This window comes from Anguilla anguilla, chromosome 11 (genome assembly GCF_013347855.1).
Source record: "Anguilla anguilla isolate fAngAng1 chromosome 11, fAngAng1.pri, whole genome shotgun sequence".
NCBI lineage: Eukaryota > Metazoa > Chordata > Actinopteri > Anguilliformes > Anguillidae > Anguilla > Anguilla anguilla.
Genome location: NC_049211.1, coordinates 13,684,189 through 13,703,101, shown reverse-complemented (window position 1 = coordinate 13,703,101; position 18,913 = coordinate 13,684,189). Strand labels below are relative to the sequence as shown.

Here is an 18,913-nt window from a genome sequence, read left to right as displayed (position 1 = left end):
AAGAATTTCAACATTACTTAATTACTTATTAAATGATTAATTAAATGAATTTACAGTAAGGAGATGGTTATTTGAGATAAGATGGATATTTAAAAGTGTCATAACACTGAGCTCCGGGGAAATTTTAGTACTTGTCAACTGATGCCACATATCAGACAAACAATTTAGTGTTGTAGTTCTTTCAGTTTATATAAATTTGGATGATGCAAGCAAAATGGACAGTTCTTTCTCTCTACCCCCCCCCCCCCCCCCCCCCCCCCCCGCCCCATATTATTTCAGTTTTAGTTTAAGGTTTTGATTATTATTGGGTCGTTATTATTCATTGGGTCGTTATTATTATTATTATTATTATTATTAACAGTAACAATAATTTTACTGTTTATAATAATAATAACATTAACAACAACAACAATAATAATAATAATAATAATAATAATAATAATAATAATAATATGTGTTCACAATTATAGACATAAAACCTTTCGTCACAACTATAAACATGAATCCTGTATTAAAAGAAATCCTTCATTTTCCTAAAAACTGTCTGGGCCGAATGTACACGTTAACTGAATTAATATATACATAACAAAACTTAAAGTGAACTATCTTAAGTCGTCTTGGATAATAGCATCTGCCAGTCAAACAAGCTAAATTCAGTCATTTTCTTTCTCCAAAAGTATTATTGAATTAGACAGTAGTTGTACATTTAAAAAATTAAAAATAAACACACGAAAACACGCGTTTATCTCACATACAATTCTGTAGTTTTAATACTGTATACTGTACATCTCAATCATAGTACTGCCGAGGAAAGTAACATAAAAAGCATTGGTCATATCGCGTCATTTCCTAGCCAATCATCTTGAAACTCCAGTGAAATGTCGTTCAGTTCAGAAAGAAGGGTCTCGCGAGATTGTCCCTATTGCGGCCCTGTACTGATAGATGCTGTAGAAGACCAAGTATTTTCAGGTATCTCTTTTGTAATTGTATAGTTGATTAAAAACGTTAATTAAGAGAAATATTCCCATATGCTTAACACACTTATATTTTAAATCTAGCTGTTGTCATCAAATGTATCCAGGTATAACTAGGTGGCTTGCTATCTTTGTTGTTATGGGTTGCTAGCTAGCAAATGTAGCAGCAGCCTGCAGCCAGTCAGCTAACGTGAGCTAGCTAATGTTGTATGATCAGGTTGCAATGTTTTGGTTGATCATGTGAAACGCTTCAGTGAGGTATGTAACGTTTATCTATGCTATAGAATTTCATTCGCCGTTAAATTGTATTTAGCCAGCTATATGCAACGAACCATTAAGTAAAGTTTGTTGTAACTAGCGAAACACCAAGTAAATTAACTGGCTTTAACGTAACTTGCTAACCCTTACTTAATTTCTACCTGGAATTAGCTTGGCAGGCAAACCGCTAACTAGCTAGTTCCAGGTAAAGTCAACCAAAGGTGATCAAAGTTACGTTTGAAGCCAGCAAATTGGTGAATGACAACGTTGTCTATTAACTAGGCAGGCGGACGTCCACACAGTACTTGACGATGTATCTCATTGGCTGATGATGTTAGCCATCTTGCCTTCGCATACGGGTTGACAACAAACTAGCTATAGCTATATTGACCTGCCAGAGTTGGCATGCGTAGTTAGATGTTCGGTAACTGCTACTAGAAAAACACGACCGATGTTTTATCCAATTTCTTCGCAGACTATTCATTATGAGTTATGCCGAAAAGCCGGAGGACATCACGAAAGATGAGTGGATGGACAAGCTCAATAATGTGCATATACAGAGAGCTGACATGAACCGACTCATCATGAATTATCTGGTGACAGGTAGCTAAATATTTTTCAGAATTACAAATGAACATGGACTTCTCTGTGTTTTTTAAATAATAATAATAATAATTATAATATATATATTATTATTGTTTTTTGTTTTTTTTACTAAACAGTCTAACCCGAGAAGCCTCAAGTTTGCTGTGTGTTTTACATTTTCAGAAGGTTTTAAAGAAGCTGCAGAAAAATTCAGAATGGAATCGGGAATTGAACCCAGTGTGGACCTTGACTCACTGGACGAGAGAATAAAGATCCGGGAGATGATTCTTAAAGGGCAGATTCAGGAGGCCATTGCCCTAATCAACAGCCTCCACCCAGAACTGCTGGATACAAATCGTTATCTTTACTTCCATCTGCAGGTGAAGGCTGGTAGCTCTGGCTCCTTAATGACTCCCTAAAAATGGCTTTTGAAAAACAAAATGGCACACACACTGCACCCTAATCAAGAAGTGTATTCTTTATTTTGTCCTTTTTGAAATTTCTTTCTATACCTCCTCCACTTCCCATTCTTCCACCATTGCTGTTTACCTCTTTCCTCATTCCCTTCTTTATTTCTCACTGGCATCCATGTTCCCCTCCTCCTCTCCCTCCACACTCTTCCTCTTTTCCCTCCACCCTGCAGCAGCAGCACCTGATCGAGCTGATCCGACTGCGGGAGACAGAAGCAGCGCTTGAGTTTGCGCAGACGCAGCTGGCGGAGCAGGGGGAGGAGAGCCGAGAATGCCTGACAGAAATGGAGCGCACGCTAGCACTGCTGGCCTTCGACAACCCTGAGGAATCGCCCTTTGGAGACCTGCTCAACATGATGCAGAGACAGAAGGTGATAGAAAACAAGCATGGAACAAAGGCTGGGGGAGTGACACAATTTGGTTAAGTCTAATACTGTGCACTTAATACAGGAATATAAGTACTGAAAAGTTTTTGTTTTAAAAAGTTATTTAATATGAGGGTATAAGTCCTTTAGGGTTATGTGATTATTTCCTAGTGGGTATTTAACCAAGTACCTGAGGCATTTTTTAAAAGTGTTAGGAAACAGCAAAGTCAAAATGAAATCAGGAATGGCAATCATGGGGTCCAAGCAGCATATGGCTGAAATTTGATTGGCTTATGGTGGCCATATTTTTTGAGCATGTTCCTTGTAGACTTTAGAAGTTATTATCATTTGTTTGTTATAGCGCACACTATTGATGGAATTACACCAAACTTTGCAGACTTATGCCTAATGGCCAGTCGATGCCATTTATTAAGTATTGCATTCATTGGGTAGTTCCTTCACAAGTTAGAACTCATTTTATCAAGAGGCCACACCTACAAAATTCATTTGCTTACTGCGGCCATGTACTTTAACACAGAAACTTTTATTATGCTGGGATTTTAGATCTTCTTGAATAGATGCTGTATACCAAATTTTGTGCAAATTGGTCAACCGTCTAGGAGGAGGTAGATTTTTAAGGTTTCTCATTAAATTCAAAATTATGGAAATCCAATACTGCACATCTGTGTGGTCCATGATAGCTAAGTGAGTATAAGGACTGCTGATAATTCATTGCCTGAAGGTGGCCATCTTGTTTAAGCAATCAACTTGTTTATGTAGACTTGTATAGGACCTTTGACCAACATGAAGCATATAAAATATCAACTTATTCGGGCAGCTGGTTTAGGAGTTGTGACCATGTGTTTGCTATTGCGCCACCTATTGATGGATATTACACCAAACTTGTTTGGCTTAAGAATGCAGTGTGTTCATTCACATTTAGAAGTATTTTACATGGGTAGGGATGTCAGACAAATTGTTCCAAATAAAGACTTGCATCAATTAAATGTTAGACAACACAAAGGTTGTGAAGTGTTGTGTAAAAATCTCAAACAGATTTTGGGATGTTCTAGGACTGCATTTGTAATAAATTTTGCGTAATTTATTCCTGTGTATGCATGTCTGTGCACAGTGAATGTAAAGTATAGTGTACGTTTGTATTGCTTAACAAACACAGTTGGGCCTGACACAGGTTACTCTGAACACATGTACGTTTATACAGTTATTAATTGGAGAAAGTTTAATACATTTTTTGAGCACCTTGTTCAAAGGCAAATTGCCATGCTCTACAAAGAGTTTAACTGTAGCCTTGTTTTTACGTACATATTTTGTTTTCTTACTTCTAGCTCACATTAACTTGTGGCTTTTGAGAAATATACCAGGCACTATTGGGATTAACAAATTTATTGAATTTTCATAAACATTGCTGGAAAGATGATCACCACTGAAATGAATAACCTTGTGAATTTCTAATTGTAATGTATTTTTCTTGAGACCTTTAAAAAGTATTAAAATGTACTACTTTTTATCTTTATGGTAAGTACGTGGCATGTCATGACAAGTATGAACTACCAGAAGTTGTTTGGTTCTTTAAACATATATCATGCTTAGGATATAACCCCCCCTAGTTGCATATTTCCACAGACTCAGACATCTGGTCATGATCTACAGCTTCAGTCTTACCTTACTGGTGATGGTATGTACTATTATGCACATACTTGATTTATTTTCTTTCCTCTAGGTTTGGAGTGAGGTGAACCAGGCTGTGCTAGATTATGAAAACAGAGAGTCTACGCCGAAACTTGCAAAACTGCTTAAACTGCTACTGTGGGCTCAAAATGAACTTGACCAGAAGAAAGTCAAGTACCCTAAAATGACTGACCTCAGCAAGGGAACGATTGAGGATCCTAAATGATCTGAAGACTGGTACAAGTGCACTGTGGGGACAACCATAAGGACACCTTTCTTCCTATTTATAATCAGTCGGGGACTGAACCATATACATACATATGTTTTGTTGCTTAAGAGAGATTTTAATTCCTTTGTTGTGTAAAATTGTAGGCCTATGGTTGAATTTTTAAGTGAAGACAGGAGGTTTTACTAATTAAAACTACTGTTTATTATATTTATAGATGACTCAATAGTAACTTCACTTTTTGTATTATAATTGTTTCGCAGTGTAACTTTGCTACCAATTTCATGTCGGCTGGAAAAGGGTAAGGATGAAAATATGCAAAAACACTATGGAGTATTTTAAGCTTAAATTAGACCCTGTGGTTAGGGGTACTACATTAGTTATGCTTTCATTATTCTGCCTCTGTAGGATCAATGTGTCATGTGATGTGAATGGCAGTAGCTTTAGTCTCTCACATTGGTCAAAAAAGCATGGTGGGGAGGGCAAAATTATGCCATTTGTTCAACTTTGACCTCACATAATCAAGTTAGCTTTTTGCTGAACAAAAGCATGCAGAATTAATCTTTTTGTAATATTTGTTATGAGGGGTACAGTGGAACTGCTTATACCCTGTGAATGTTCATAAGTTGTCAGTGCTTTGCAATATTTGTTTTTAAATTGTTTTATACAGCCGTTTATTAACTTTCAAATATAAAGTCTATAGACAATGTGATTGCTGAGAATGTAAAGACAAACAGCTACAGTAATTAAGGTTTTTTTTTTTCCTGGCAGATTTACAGGTATGAAATAAAGGGTACTTTTGACAAAAAAAGTATGTGTGGAGATTATTTAAAGCAATTTGTTAGAACTGTCATGCTACTTTTAATTAGACGTGTATCCACGGAATACAGAAGTAGGCAAGTTTTATTTAAAGTTATCACGAGGACTGAGATTTATTTATTTATTATACATTATTGTTGGCTACAGACATGACTGCAGACTTTTGTGCCACAGGGTGCCTCCGCATATATTTCAAGCAGGTAACCTCTAGGTAAGCATGGAACCAGACACTTCGGACTAATCGCAAGCATTAATGGCATTCCTCTGCAGTGGAAGGACAGAAGAGAAGCAGGTTTTGAGTCTGACCGACGTTGCAAGCTTGTTGCGATTAAAGGAAAGATATTGTGCATCCTTTATAGACGAAGGATTCCGAAGGTTATGGATACATCATTTGTTTCCAACGGTATTCGTTCTCTTGACAATAGTCTACATCTTGACGTTAGTTTGCTCGCTATTATTGCAGAATCAGTAGCGAATATTTTGCCAGGACAGTAATTACCTTGCACAGACATGGTGAATTAAATTTTCATCTTTCATAAGGCAATACAAGGTGGTGTAAGACGTACCTTTTCTGTCTCGCTCGTGTTTTTGAAGCGGCTAAATTATTTGACTTCCTGATTTAACCTAACGTTGGCAGGAAGAACTGCGTGGCTGAAAAAAACTGACACGTGGATCAACACTCCCAGTACCAGGAAAATACAGGCTTGAAGTTGACTGTTTGTAGTATAGGCTATACGCCCATGCTTGCTTTACCTGAACCGCAGAAGGTGTAGCTAGCTAACGTTAGCCATTTAGCTGAAAAGATATGATACTGTATGGCCTAGAGAACAAATCATCAATATCATCCACAAGACGTCCTCGAACTGCTGAATTTTAGCCTGAAGGGTTAACTGATCGCAAACAGAAGCACTTCTCATTGAATGGCAATTTTACAAAAACATGGAAAGAACTCCAATCTGGATTTGGCAAATCTCAAAGATAACCCCCCAGACAATTTTGGTGCACTTGGATCTCAGAAGAAGTGGGGAGAATCCAATTCGAACTGGTCGAGGTAAGCAAAGTTAATTACGTTAGCTAGCTAGCTAGCTATCGTTAATTCAATGCCTTTTTCTTGTATAACACAACAATGCTCTGATGGTTAGTGTTATCAGGATGCAAAGCGATTATATCTACAGCACTTGGCTCCTACGCGCAGCTAGCCACCCCAACTTTGATGGTAATTAGGGTAAGTTGCTCAATAACAGCTCGGTAGCAAGTCTCTTTTTATTTTATACAGGGAGACGGTCAGCATCTAGCTTACATCATTCGTTGCCACGTTAAACATAAAGCCTATTCTAGAGGTTATATTCGCTAGGCAATAACGTTTCTTCGTTAAATTTCATTATAATAAATATTGTCAAACCATATGTACTTGCTAATATTTTCCATATGAGATAACATGGCTTTACCATTTAACCACACAACTAGCTAAAAAATAATCACAACGATTATTCGTAGAAGGAAATAGTTATTCAGCCTATATTGGCTGACGTTTGCTAGTTGAGTACTCTTTAGCACTCAACTCTGTGACCAGAGAGTTTTCTACTGTAGCTGTGATCCACAAATAAAAATGGATATCGCGTTATACTGGTAGGTACAGTAACGCCAACACGTTTTTAAACGTACCTATAGAGTAGGAAATCTCCTACCAACTTGCTACCTACCAACTCCTGTAATATTATAGCATATATGATTTAGGTAATTTGCTTGTATTTCCCGTACCCCACTACAGGAATTGAATGAATATTTGAGGAACGATAACAACTAGCACTTCTGTCAGTTGATCTAAATCAGTAAATGTGCAGCTATGTAACGTTACGTGTGTCCGAAGGATTTATTTTTTAAGGACAGGTAGCTATGAAGTGACGTTTGCTGACGTGAACATAATTGAAATAGGCCTATCTAATTCTGAAAGTTGATGAAGTTATGCAATTGTTGTAATGACCATCACATGAAGCCTGTTACGCAATTCTGCACACATTAATACATACAAATCATCCATAAACCCACAAAAAAGGCCTACTGAACTTGAGCATCACTTGTATTACTGCAAAATCTGTATTACCTGTGTAAGAGGGATTTTACAAGTCTTAATAATTAAGATGTCTTCGTAGTATTAATTACGATTATGTATGAATTGCTTTATGAATAAACTATGGGTCAGCTATTGTATATTTTCTTTACTATATGTGTCTTCTTAAAAAATCAAGTCTAGGGGAAAGCTTGATTTGCCAAGGAATTAGTATAAAAGCCTTGTAATGACCATTCACTGTTTGCTGACTGACTGATTTGATTTTTCACCCTTGGTGAACTTTAATTGAACCATCCCAGTATTGCGGCTTGTATAATATCCCATGTGTTTCATATTGATGAGGATTTTAACCAGGCTGCTTGCATTTTCTGATTTGTGGAGCTCAGAGTACTGACATATTGTACTCTCTTTTTCTAGACCAGCAGCGCGGATATGGACGGTGGTTCTCTTGTTCGGGACCTGCCTGCTGTACTGTGCTCGGGTCGCCATGCCGATCTGCGCTGTCAACATGGCGGACCAGTTCAAATGGAGCAAGAGCGAGTCGGGCATGGTGCTGGGCAGCTTCTTCTGGGGCTACTGCTTTACCCAGGTCCTTGGGGGCTATGTCAGTGACAGGTGAGGCTAAAAGACTCACTCTTGCATCCTCTGTTAAGCTCTTCCCTCAAGAGTGTGGAACCTAACCTTCTCATCGAAATCTTCTCAGGTTCAGCAAAAAGTGTATTTTTGTTGTGTGTTGTTGCGGTTTATACGTGACTAAGCATTCCAGGACACGTGGATGTTTCTGCAAGAGTATGACGTTATAATTACTATTTATTGTTTAGGCTATATAACACTAAATAAAAATATTATAAGCCGCGTTTCCACCGCAGGAACTATACCCCGGAACTAGGAACCTTTTGAGGAACTCAGTGCGTTTCCACCGCAGGAACTAGGGTCTAAATGTAGTTCTGGGGGCTTTGTTTTACCCCCCAAAACGTTCCTGCTCGGGGGGTAGTACTTTCCGAAAGTACAGGAACCTTTTGGGTGGAGCTTGCAGCGCTGAACATTTCTGATTGGTCGAGTACTCGTAGCATTTGTGTTGTATTTATTTTCCGCCATTACCCGCCATGTTTGAAAATATGCAGCGGCAAACCAATTAATTTTCATAATAACTTCAAATCAAACTTGTATGTTATGCGGCGCAGTAGCCTACTTTTGGTTATAGCCTGTCAACGTCTTGGAATTATAACGTGTGCTCTTCTGTTCTTTTCTTGCTTTAGTATTCGTTTTATAAAATGCTAAACATTCGTGCTGGGACAGCATATTACGTAGGCTACCAAAACATTCAAACGGATTAATTCGGTTGCTGAATATTTTCTTCCGGATTTTCTTTGTTAGCCCGTTGTAATTGACTCAAACGTTTGATACAGTTATGTGAGGTATGCGGTAGTTCTGCATAATTAACATTGGTGATACAGTACAAGCAAACTGGAAATCACCTTCCGCACTTTTTATCCGGGTAAAATAACAGGTTAATTCTAGTAATCTTCCCTTTAGCTTTTTCAGACTGCCGTAATTTTACTCAATTTTACTGCCATTTTTCAATTCCACGAAAAGACCAGGAAGACTATGGACTCATTTATGGTGCATGGTTCCCATCTGGAGGGCACACTTCGCTGCTCGGCTAGCAGTAACTTCGAAGGAAAGCAAACGGTGGGGGTACCACTACTAATTTACATTTTCACGCAAGTCCGAGTTTTCGTTCTATTCTTGTCATTTTGCGATTAGCCTATATGGAATTGACGACGAGAAAGTAATAAAACAGCAAATTGTTTACAACGTGTGCATGTTTTCTGCTGTTAATGAATGTGTTTGAGAGGATATATGAAAATCAATAAATACAAAAGTAACCATATATAGTCATTGTTGGTAACCCGTTGTATATAAGTGGAATAAACCCCCTCGGGCTGTCCCGGTTATTAGAAAATAATGTAGGCTACTTCGGTGGTAGTATGGCGTTACAAAAGAAATTATATGACAGATGGACCGACGACAACGTCAGTGGGCTAATTTGCCTAATCTTCGCGGTACTTTAGACCCCGGTGGAAACGCAGACAACCATTGGCTGAAGGAACCTTTTAGTTCCTGGTAAAGTAGTTCCTGGGACTGAAAGTTCCGGGTAATTTTGGTGGAAACGCGGCTATAGTCAGCCCTGCATAGGGTTGTGCTTCCAAAATGTGCCCCTATCATTTTTTTATTGGCTTTAAAGAGGTATGACTGCACCTGGCATATGCAGTATGATCTGCTCTGGTTGTGTCATGTTTCACAATAGAAATTTTCTTGTCCTGTCATCAGCAGTGTTAAAAGTGTATAACTGGGGGTAAAGTGGTACATTTGTTTTTTTACAAACTACAAGAAATTAAATGGAAACGAATGTCCTTGATTGCAGAAAGGATTAAATGTGCTTCAGTATCCAGTTATAAGAGAATGCGATCTCAGAAGAAATCCTATGATGTCAATATTTATTTATTTTTTTTTTTTCTGGCCATATGTAACTCAGTCGCAATTCTGTTTTCTAGACTATTTTACAGAGAAAAAATAAGTAACAAAAGTTAGGATGCCTGGGATTTTGTACAGTCCCCAATGGAATGAAACACTGCAGTCTGAAGCGTAGGCGTTGCTTTATTTCTTACCATTGGACTGTGAGGTTTTGAAATGGCTGAATAAAGGTTTCCTGACCTGTTCCAGGGTGGGTGGAGAGAAGGTCCTCCTCCTCTCTGCCGCTGCCTGGGGTGCTATGACAGCCTTTACCCCCATTCTGGCTCACCTCTGCTCCCAGCCCATAGTTTCCATGACGCTGGCCAGGTTCCTTGTGGGACTACTGCAAGGTGAGATGGCAGCCAGCAGGGCACAGGGGCTACAGGTATAGAGGAGAGGGGAGCTGTGGGTACTCAGTCAGATGTCAAGGGGAGGTATGAGTAGCCATTCAATTGTAGATTTTAAATGAACAGGTGCAATTAGGCTGACATATTATCTGGTTTTCTGCTGTCTTTTTGTCAAGTTGATCCCTGTCAGTTGAGCTTATGTTTTTGGTTTTGGCCTTCTCAAAGATAAGTTATATGTAGAGTTTACTATATATCTTTGTTGCTTCCGTCAACACTGTACATTGAGATGAACATGGAGTCGATAGTGGTGCACAGTGGTGTCCTTCATCACAGTGCATAAAGTTGGAAGGATAGAAGTAGCATATACTTTTTAGTTTGTTTGGAGAAAACCTGATGCGATAGCATTGGATGGCTTTTTAACCAGTGAGCCTGGTTTTGTTCCAGCTTGCTCTAGCCTGTAGTTCCACCTCTACACTGAAAGGATTATGTCAGACAGGGGGATATTTTGCAAAGCAGGTTTACTGGAGTAATCTGGATAACTCCACCCGGAGTAAAACCCGGAACCCTCCAAAAATTTGAACATGGACTGAAGTAAAAAAGAGCTGTTCTGCGTTTTATGCAGTGCAGTTGTCCAACTATCTCAGTAATCCTGCTGTGTGAAATACCCCTCAGGCCTTGAACAAAATTAGATCTGCAGTGACAGTTAGGGAAACTAGCCTAACTGGTTTTGCATTCCTGGATGTACACCATGCAGAATTTCAAATGTAAGTTTACATTTTTGAGCTTTTTGCTTTTGTCTCAGGTGTTCACTACCCTTCACTGGCCAGTCTTTGCTCGCAGAAGGTTATTGAGAGTGAAAGAGGATTTCTGATGAGCACAGTAGGAAGTGGCTCTTACCTGGGGTGAGTTGGTCCGGCTGACTGTTACAGACCAACTGTTTGATAATATACATTCGTTCAAATGTCAGTCCAAAACAAAAATAAAAAGTAAAATACAGTGAAATGCTTATTTTCTGTCTTTGCTCTCAGAACCTTGGTGATTGGGGGTATAGGCTCCCTGATGCTGGATCTCTATGGGTGGGAGAGTGTCTTTTACGTGTCAGGTCTGCTGTCTGTGCTTTGGGCCTACTGCATGTGGAAGTATCTATTAAAAGGAGAAGGTAGGCTTGTGCTTTTACGACTGTTGAATTTTCTTTACGACTGTTGACTTCTTAATCCTCCTTTCCAAAATTACTGTTTAAATTAATGCATATAATTAAGAGTGTCCAGTACTGAAACATTTTTGTTTCTTCATCCCATAATGCTTTTTTATAATATTTTTATACAATTGGAGGCCCAAGAGATTATACCAATGAATCAGCATATGTTATAGCATCAGTGTTTTATGTGGTTCTTTTCTCACTTCTTACATAACTCATTTGAAATACGAAAAAAAAAATACAAAATAATTTTGTTTTAAAGGCTCCGTGTTTGTTGTGCTTGAATCTCCAGGTCCTATCATCACATTAGAGTCATTAGGTAGTGCTGGCGCACAGTCGAAGCTGTCGAAGAGACACTGGCTACGCTTGTTCAAGCAACCAGCTGTGTGGTAAGATAAGAGCAAAGACAGTGTGCTCTGTGTGTGCGTGTGTCTGTGTGTTTGTGCGAGTGAGTGAGGTAGTGAATGAGTTTGCGTAATGGAAAGATTTTCTGAGTTTAATGAATAGGTGGTATAATGACATGTATATTGTGCAGTTACACTGGCAACAGAACAGGATGATGACTTTTGAGTATAATTCTACCTCAGAGGTGAATGGTGGCCCACCCTCAGTTAGTGCATTATTTATGTGAAATTGAAAATTCAATTTTCACCCTTGAGGACTGGAGTTATCTGTAGTTTTATTTTTCTTTTATACTGAAATTGACTTTTCATAATCTTCCATGCATTTCAATATTTACACAAGGCCAGAAACACATTAAATGAGTTGCAGGGTTCTCCTGCCATTGGGAGAACACCATAATCTGAAATGTCTGCTGAACAGAATCAGATTTACTTTACCAGCTCAAGTGCTGTATTCAACTGCGAGATGCAATTTTGCAATTCGCAATGCAATTTTTAGTGGTGAATTCAGTTGAGTGGTAATGAATCAAGTTCAGTATAATGATCTTTGTTTGCTGTAGGAGGGAACTTTGGTGTTTTGGATGTCCTTGGGCAGGAGCCAGCCCTCGGCACACCATCAGCAGTTTGTTTTTTATTTATGCTGTCATGGTCAAAGGCCTGCCTCCTCATTTGTCTTTAATTCTCTTTTTTTTCTTTTTTTTTTTACCAGTGCTGTGATCATTACCCACCTTTGCACAGCCAGTACCTTTTTCACTCTGTTGTCATGGCTGCCAACTTACTTCAAAGATACATTTCCTGATGCCAAGGTAACATTCAATCACTTGCTAAAAACCTTAAGCTGTGATTTTGCAGTTAGAGGTCTGACAGGAGTAGCTTCATACAAAGATGTCACTGGATTCTAATTGTAATGGGGCATTAATAGGAAATGTAATAGGAAAGGTCTCCTTTTCAAGTTTGTGAACTCTCCTCAAAGAGACAGCTTTTAGTTGAAGCTTTTAGTTAAAATTAAGGTGTAGTAGATTGTAAACTATTCATATTTGGAAGCAAAGACAGAAAATAAATTTTGCAGTTGTATGGAGAATTTGTTGAACTTTGCAGAAAGCACTAGTGTCAGCCACATAACTGCCAGCAGAGGACGCCACAATTACTGTGTAGTGTGTAGAGGGTCCTGTCCTTCTACACCCTGCTCTGCAGTGGGCCAGATCACTCACAGACGTGGCCTATTGAGGCCATTACAGCTACTGGCTGCACAAATTGAATTACATGAAGAAGGAATAAGATGCCTTAGAAGAGGGGTAACAGAAAGCAGATGACTTTAGCCTGAATTGACTGTGTGCTGATTCACTGTGCTCATTTGTGGCTAATTGACTGTGGCCTCAGGTATGAAGATAGATGGAATTACTGTCATTTTAATCTCCAGTGAATGCAGGGAACATTGAACACATTGCAGTGGTTATATTTTTAAAAAACTCTTTTACTCTTTCACTCTGATCTGTGTGGGGTTGTCCCACAGGGCTGGGTGTTCAACGTCATCCCCTGGTTCGTTGCCATCCCCTCCTCCCTCTTCAGCGGCTGTCTCTCGGATCACCTCATTGGCCAAGGCAAGGGAGTTCACCCACTTTCCAGCGTAGCTCATTAACAGTGAATGGTTGAGTGTGTTGTTTTGTCTGAACGGCATGGCTCACACATTAACCCTCTCCTTTCCAGGGTTTGACACAGCCTCAGTCAGGAAGCTGATGCAGGTAAGTGCAGGGTCACTGGTGTTTTAGTCAACAGGACTGCCTATCCAGAAGGGCTTGCATGTCTTTGAATGCTAGGTCATTATGGTGTTTCAGATGACAACAGGGCATTAGCAGCGTTATGGAGTCATCCTCTCTCATCCTGACTCATTTGGTCAGTTCAGGAACATGATGACCACTTAGAGTCTGGCCATGAATCAGTTCTCTGTCTTTGTGTTCTCATCCTGCCCAGTTCTTCTCAATGGGTGTGTCTAGTATCTTCACCCTGTCCTTGTGTGGCACCACCACCTTCCCCATGGCTGTGGCCTTTGTGTCAGCGACCATGGGCCTCTCCACCTTCAGCCACAGGTACCTGCACTCTTCTCTCTGTTCACCAGTGCTGCTCTGCTGTAGTTCCAGAGGAATGAATAGAAAGGATTCATTTTCAGAGCAGTCCTTGAGCAGTTCTAACTACACGTCTTCTACCTACAGCATAGGCCTCTGTACAGCACAGATAACATGCCTTACAAACTTACCTTTTCTGATGTGTCAATGAAAGATGGTTTTCAAGATTTTCTGAAATGACTCTTTTGGAGAGGGTAGATATGGTTTGTGTTTTAAATATTGAAAAGGCTTTAAGATCACAAGCTGTTACTTGAAAGGTTACATGTGGTTTTCATGTTGTATCGAGGGCATATCTGATGTTTCAAATCTGAGGCCCTAAAGGAAAAATAATTGAAGAGCCCTAATGTAGCGTGATCTCCATTTTAATTGGATGCTAACATCCCCATACTGATTCCCCTGTGGTCTTCCCTACTAGCGGGGTTTCTGTGAATGTCCAGGACCTGGCCCCATCTTGTGCTGGAGCTCTGTTTGGTAAGGGCCATCAACTCTAGAGTGCTTACACACGTTGGGTGAAAGATGGGTGAACAATATTTGAATCCTTTTTGTATTCAAGTACAGACAATTGTTTAACTCTCCTGTTTGTTATCGATGTCACGGGAACTGCCCATAATCATATCCTGTCTGTACACAAGTGTCCTGCCCATATTTGTTTTATTTTATTCTTGCCACTAAAATGTGGGTATATTAATATAACGTGTACAAGGCTTAAACGCTACAGCTATTTGAATACAGTTTGCATTTAAAATTTCCTACATTTAACATACAGTTAACATTTGTAGTTGCGCATAAGTTCATGAGGTCTTTTGTCTGAAGTTTGCACACTGGAGCTTTAGAACTTGCTTATGGTGAGGGAAATTGTGAGTTATATTTTAGAGCTTCAGTGCTATTTAAATATTTTTTTATTTTGCCTTTTAGGGGTTATGAATACATGTGGAGCATTCACAGGTAAGAAGTGTTATGTTCGTTTAAGTGCTCATTAGTCTTGTTTACGAAGCTGTAAAAAAATAAAAAAATTTTAATAAAAATGAACTTTATCTTAGGTTTATCTTAAGCTTGAGACTCTACAATCACTTCTGTGTTTCATTTTGTCATGCAGATCTTTAAATTTGAGTTGACCTATGTTTCATCAACCAGATGTTGCAATAAAGCTGTACTTTATTGTTAAACTGTTCTTTATAGCTGTAAGTATTGCAGCGTCCATCTGGCAGTTGTGTGCAGTTTGACGCAGTATGAAAACGGAACTTTCTTATCAAATTACCATACGAGAGATCTGCATGTTTACATTGCAGGGCGTAAGCGAAGCAGTTTGCACCGCGCCGTGTTGCTGATCTGTGCTTGTGCATACGTGTGTTGTGCAGGAGTTATCATGGTGTACTTCTCTGGACACTTGATTGAAGCGACTGGCTCCTGGGCGTCGGTGTTCGCCCTCATATCAGTGGTCAACCTCCTGGGGCTCTGCACCTTCCTCTTGTTCGCTGAGGCCCGGCGTGTCGACATTGAGGTCAAGTCCAAGCATCACAACATTCACATCTGAGCACACGATGGGCACATTGCCCGTGGGATCCATAGGTTCTGTGAGCTTTCTCATCTTCTGACCCGTTAACCAAGGGGGAGGAAATGGAGAACGTATCCTTCACAGATTCTGTACGACCAACTTCATCTCAACTACGTATGATTCTTTCGTTTTTTTCTCATTAATTTTGTTTATGTGGGTTACTCAGATGTGCAAAGTAAGATGGGGGCTGGTACTACTTGTAAAGCTTGCAGCTTTTGCTGCAGTTATTTTCATACGGTTTTTTTAATGGTTGGGAGATGGGGAAAATGTAGAACTTTCCTGCTTGTGTGCGCTTTTGCCTCCGTATGAGGAGGAGATTGTTATTCTGATGGAGATTGTTATTCTGAAAGCTTTGGGTTTACACTGGTGAGCGCTGCTTGTTGTGTGGAGATGCAACAAGGCATGCGCTTCATTTCACACCTGCAGGGCTGTCTCTGCAGGTGGGGCTGTGGCTTCCCCAGACCTGGCCAACTTTGAGTGGCATCTAATTAAAAATGACTAATTGCCTTGTACTTATGCTGACTTGCTGTAGAATTCACCTGCCATCCTCTCCTTAGCAAACACTGTTTCAGTTCAGTTTCTCATGCTCTTCAGAGATTCACCACAGATCTCACAGAATGCCCGTTTTCTCCAATTCAGTGAATACAGTGTTGCTGTTGTCTAAAAAGTAGTTACAAGACCAAAGCCTTTTCTTTTTTTTGCGAAAGATGCATGATGTATGCCAGATACCTTGATAGCAATGTTTTTTTTGTTTTGTTTTTTTTCTCAAATTGCATGTTTTTATTTAATCAAATACAGAAGGCTTGTCTGCTCTCATCCTTTGGATGATTGGTTGGTGTTTAAAATGTTTACTGTGAAAGTGACCCCTTAATGGAAATTGATCACATGGTGTGAGAGCAGTAGCTGGAGAGGGTGTGGCCCAAATGAAGTGAATGTGCCTCTTGTGCTGGTCTGGAGACATTACGTCCTCAGTGTGGAAGGCAGCTATTTGCCAGGGCAGGAAACACTCTTCTGAGTCTATGTTTGCCAACATTGGCACGGCCGCCACCTTCTGGCCTTAAAAACGCTTGGGCAGCTTGAGCTTGGATTAGTTTAGTTAATCTAATGTGTGTGCGACACACATCGGATTTCCTTGCTCTTAGCAGCACGTATTTCTTGTGGGTTCAGAATTGTAGACATACAATTGCAAGACCAGACATTTATCATTTAAATCCTTAGTTGAATGTGTGCAAGGGTCATAATAGACCCAAATTCAGAATGAATTCTTGATCTGTGCTGGAAGCAGCTGTGATCCTGAAAAGCAGCGAAGCACTTGTCCATTTGGGATGCCGTAGTTTCTAAGCATATCAAATACAGCCTTTGAGCATTTAATTTATCCTAATGTGCAAGACTATTTTGTTTCCAGCTTCCAGGCTGTTTAAGCAGGGTTTGTGACTAAGACTGCAGTCTGCTCTGGATTGAACATTGGTATGAATGTACAGTGTTATTTAGCTTTATTCTACAAAGGGGCTCAGTTGGGTTCTTTTATGTGAAACCAAATATTGAATATGACATTACATCTTTTGCCAAATGAATATATTATTACTTTTGCATCATTTATTATTGTTATTATTTATATTTTTAGAGCTATGATTTAGAAAAACGAATCATTTTAGCAATCCTGAGAATTTATTTAAAATCACGCGTTTATTTAAATTTCACAAAGAGTGTAGAGGATTTCCCACTCAATGAATTTAGCTTGAACTGAGTACTACTCTTGTTCAGTCACACACTGAACTTGTGTGCATTCCACATTCTGCTTAAAATCTGTTGCTAAAACTAGGCTATGTTCTTTCGCTTTATTATTTTGGTCAATTTACAAACCATGTAGCATTCAGTTTAGCACAATTTAAGACATTTGTAAAGTCATTAGTTTCATTGAGATTAATTGTGCCATTAAGAAACAGCTGCAGAGATGTTGTGCAAACTGAGTGTATGGATATGCAAAGGTACTGGAGCAGTCTTCTGTTTCTCAGTGACCCTTTTGAAAGGGATGAGCCAGATTACCCATGTGGCCTAGCACCATCTAGAGGAAGGAGCTGCACTATTGCCTGTACATGATGAAATGAAATGTTTAGACTATGAAATAAAAAACAACAGCGGTTCTCATATCAAACAAAACAAAATGAAAATATGGGGGTTCTGAACGAGAGAGTAAATCTCTAGTTTGATTCTCCGAGATGCTCCACTGAACTGTGTGATGCACACCTCCATCCACTGTATAGTATGTCATGGAGCAGAGAGCAGCTTCCTAGAAAGAAGGGCACATGATAATCTGGCCTACCCCTCTTTAATTAAGGTCCTTGTGTTTTACGCATCTTAAGGTACAGCTCATCACAGACATTATGCTATACTGTAGGTCAAATGACAAATATTGGTGGACCCTCGGTTACACAGTCCTTCAGTTCCTAGAACTGGTGAATGTTACTGATCTCCAAAATTACTGTACTCTCGCATAGGTCACATTTATATAAGAAGCAATCAACGTACAAATGTACAAAAATTGTAATGTATCCTTTTTTGAAAATGTATGTATGTCTAGACTCACTCCTATGAGTGCAAGTATACATTAAATACATTTTGCATAACTTTAGGAATATTCTACATATCATTGCATTACCACACAGCCAGTGCTACAACTTTTTTCTTTTTTTGGGTGTGTAAATGGTCCAGTTTAGTTCCAGTTTTATTGAATTCGGCAAGAATTCGGAGATACACTTCTTCTCAAAGAAGTGTAACTTAACTGTGAACAGCAAATAACCAGAGATGAAGGACTGTAAACCACCAACTCATATTACATTTTAGAAGGCATTATTTTTCAACAAAAACATGTATGTACAATACAGAAAGCAAATAGATTTCTAAAATATTTAAGTAATGCAGTATTCTTTTTTGCTTTGGAAAATGAATTGTATTTATAAGCATATTTTGTTGAAATTTAAATAAAAATATATTTTATCAATGGTTTAAAAATGAAGAAATGTTGTGTCCAACTTTTTGACCACTTAAATTGCAACTAAAGTATCAGCATTATTCTTTTACTCTGGCTTTAGCAGGTCTTGGGTAGTATAGCTAGTTCATGGCTAGTTACAAGGGTAGGATTTTACACTGCTGTACTGTTACTGTCAGGTAGCAACATTTATCCTAGGTAGCTTCCTACAGTACACTCAGTATAATGACAAACTAGTGTGAAAATGTTGATCCAATTTTCTTCTGCAATTATTATTATTATTATTATTGTAATTATGTAATGTGGGTACGGTATATCCAATTACA

At 39.0% G+C, this 18,913-nt stretch overlaps 2 protein-coding genes across 3 annotated transcripts; both read left to right on the top strand.

The window, feature by feature from the left end:
- Positions 1-861: 861 nt before the first annotated feature.
- Positions 862-5,368, top strand: gid8b (GID complex subunit 8 homolog b (S. cerevisiae)). 2 transcript variants are annotated; one of them, XM_035382534.1, is made up of 5 exons: positions 862-969; positions 1,708-1,835; positions 2,001-2,197; positions 2,461-2,658; positions 4,394-5,368. In XM_035382534.1, exons 2-5 carry the CDS (start codon positions 1,718-1,720, stop codon positions 4,565-4,567), a joined length of 687 nt encoding a protein of 228 aa, XP_035238425.1. In that variant the 5' UTR covers positions 862-969; positions 1,708-1,717; the 3' UTR covers positions 4,568-5,368. The 2 variants fall into 2 exon arrangements, with proteins under 2 accessions (XP_035238425.1, XP_035238426.1); XM_035382535.1 differs by lacking the exon at positions 862-969 and adding an exon at positions 1,112-1,232.
- A 159-nt stretch (positions 5,369-5,527) lies between these two features.
- Positions 5,528-18,610, top strand: slc17a9b (solute carrier family 17 member 9b). Its single transcript, XM_035382533.1, has 13 exons — positions 5,528-6,437; positions 7,875-8,072; positions 10,185-10,324; positions 11,124-11,223; positions 11,350-11,480; positions 11,812-11,908; positions 12,630-12,726; positions 13,434-13,521; positions 13,628-13,662; positions 13,892-14,007; positions 14,459-14,514; positions 14,959-14,988; positions 15,402-18,610. The coding sequence occupies exons 1-13, from the start codon at positions 6,307-6,309 to the stop codon at positions 15,575-15,577; spliced, it is 1,395 nt and encodes a 464-aa protein (XP_035238424.1). The 5' UTR covers positions 5,528-6,306; the 3' UTR covers positions 15,578-18,610.
- Positions 18,611-18,913: the final 303 nt, after the last annotated feature.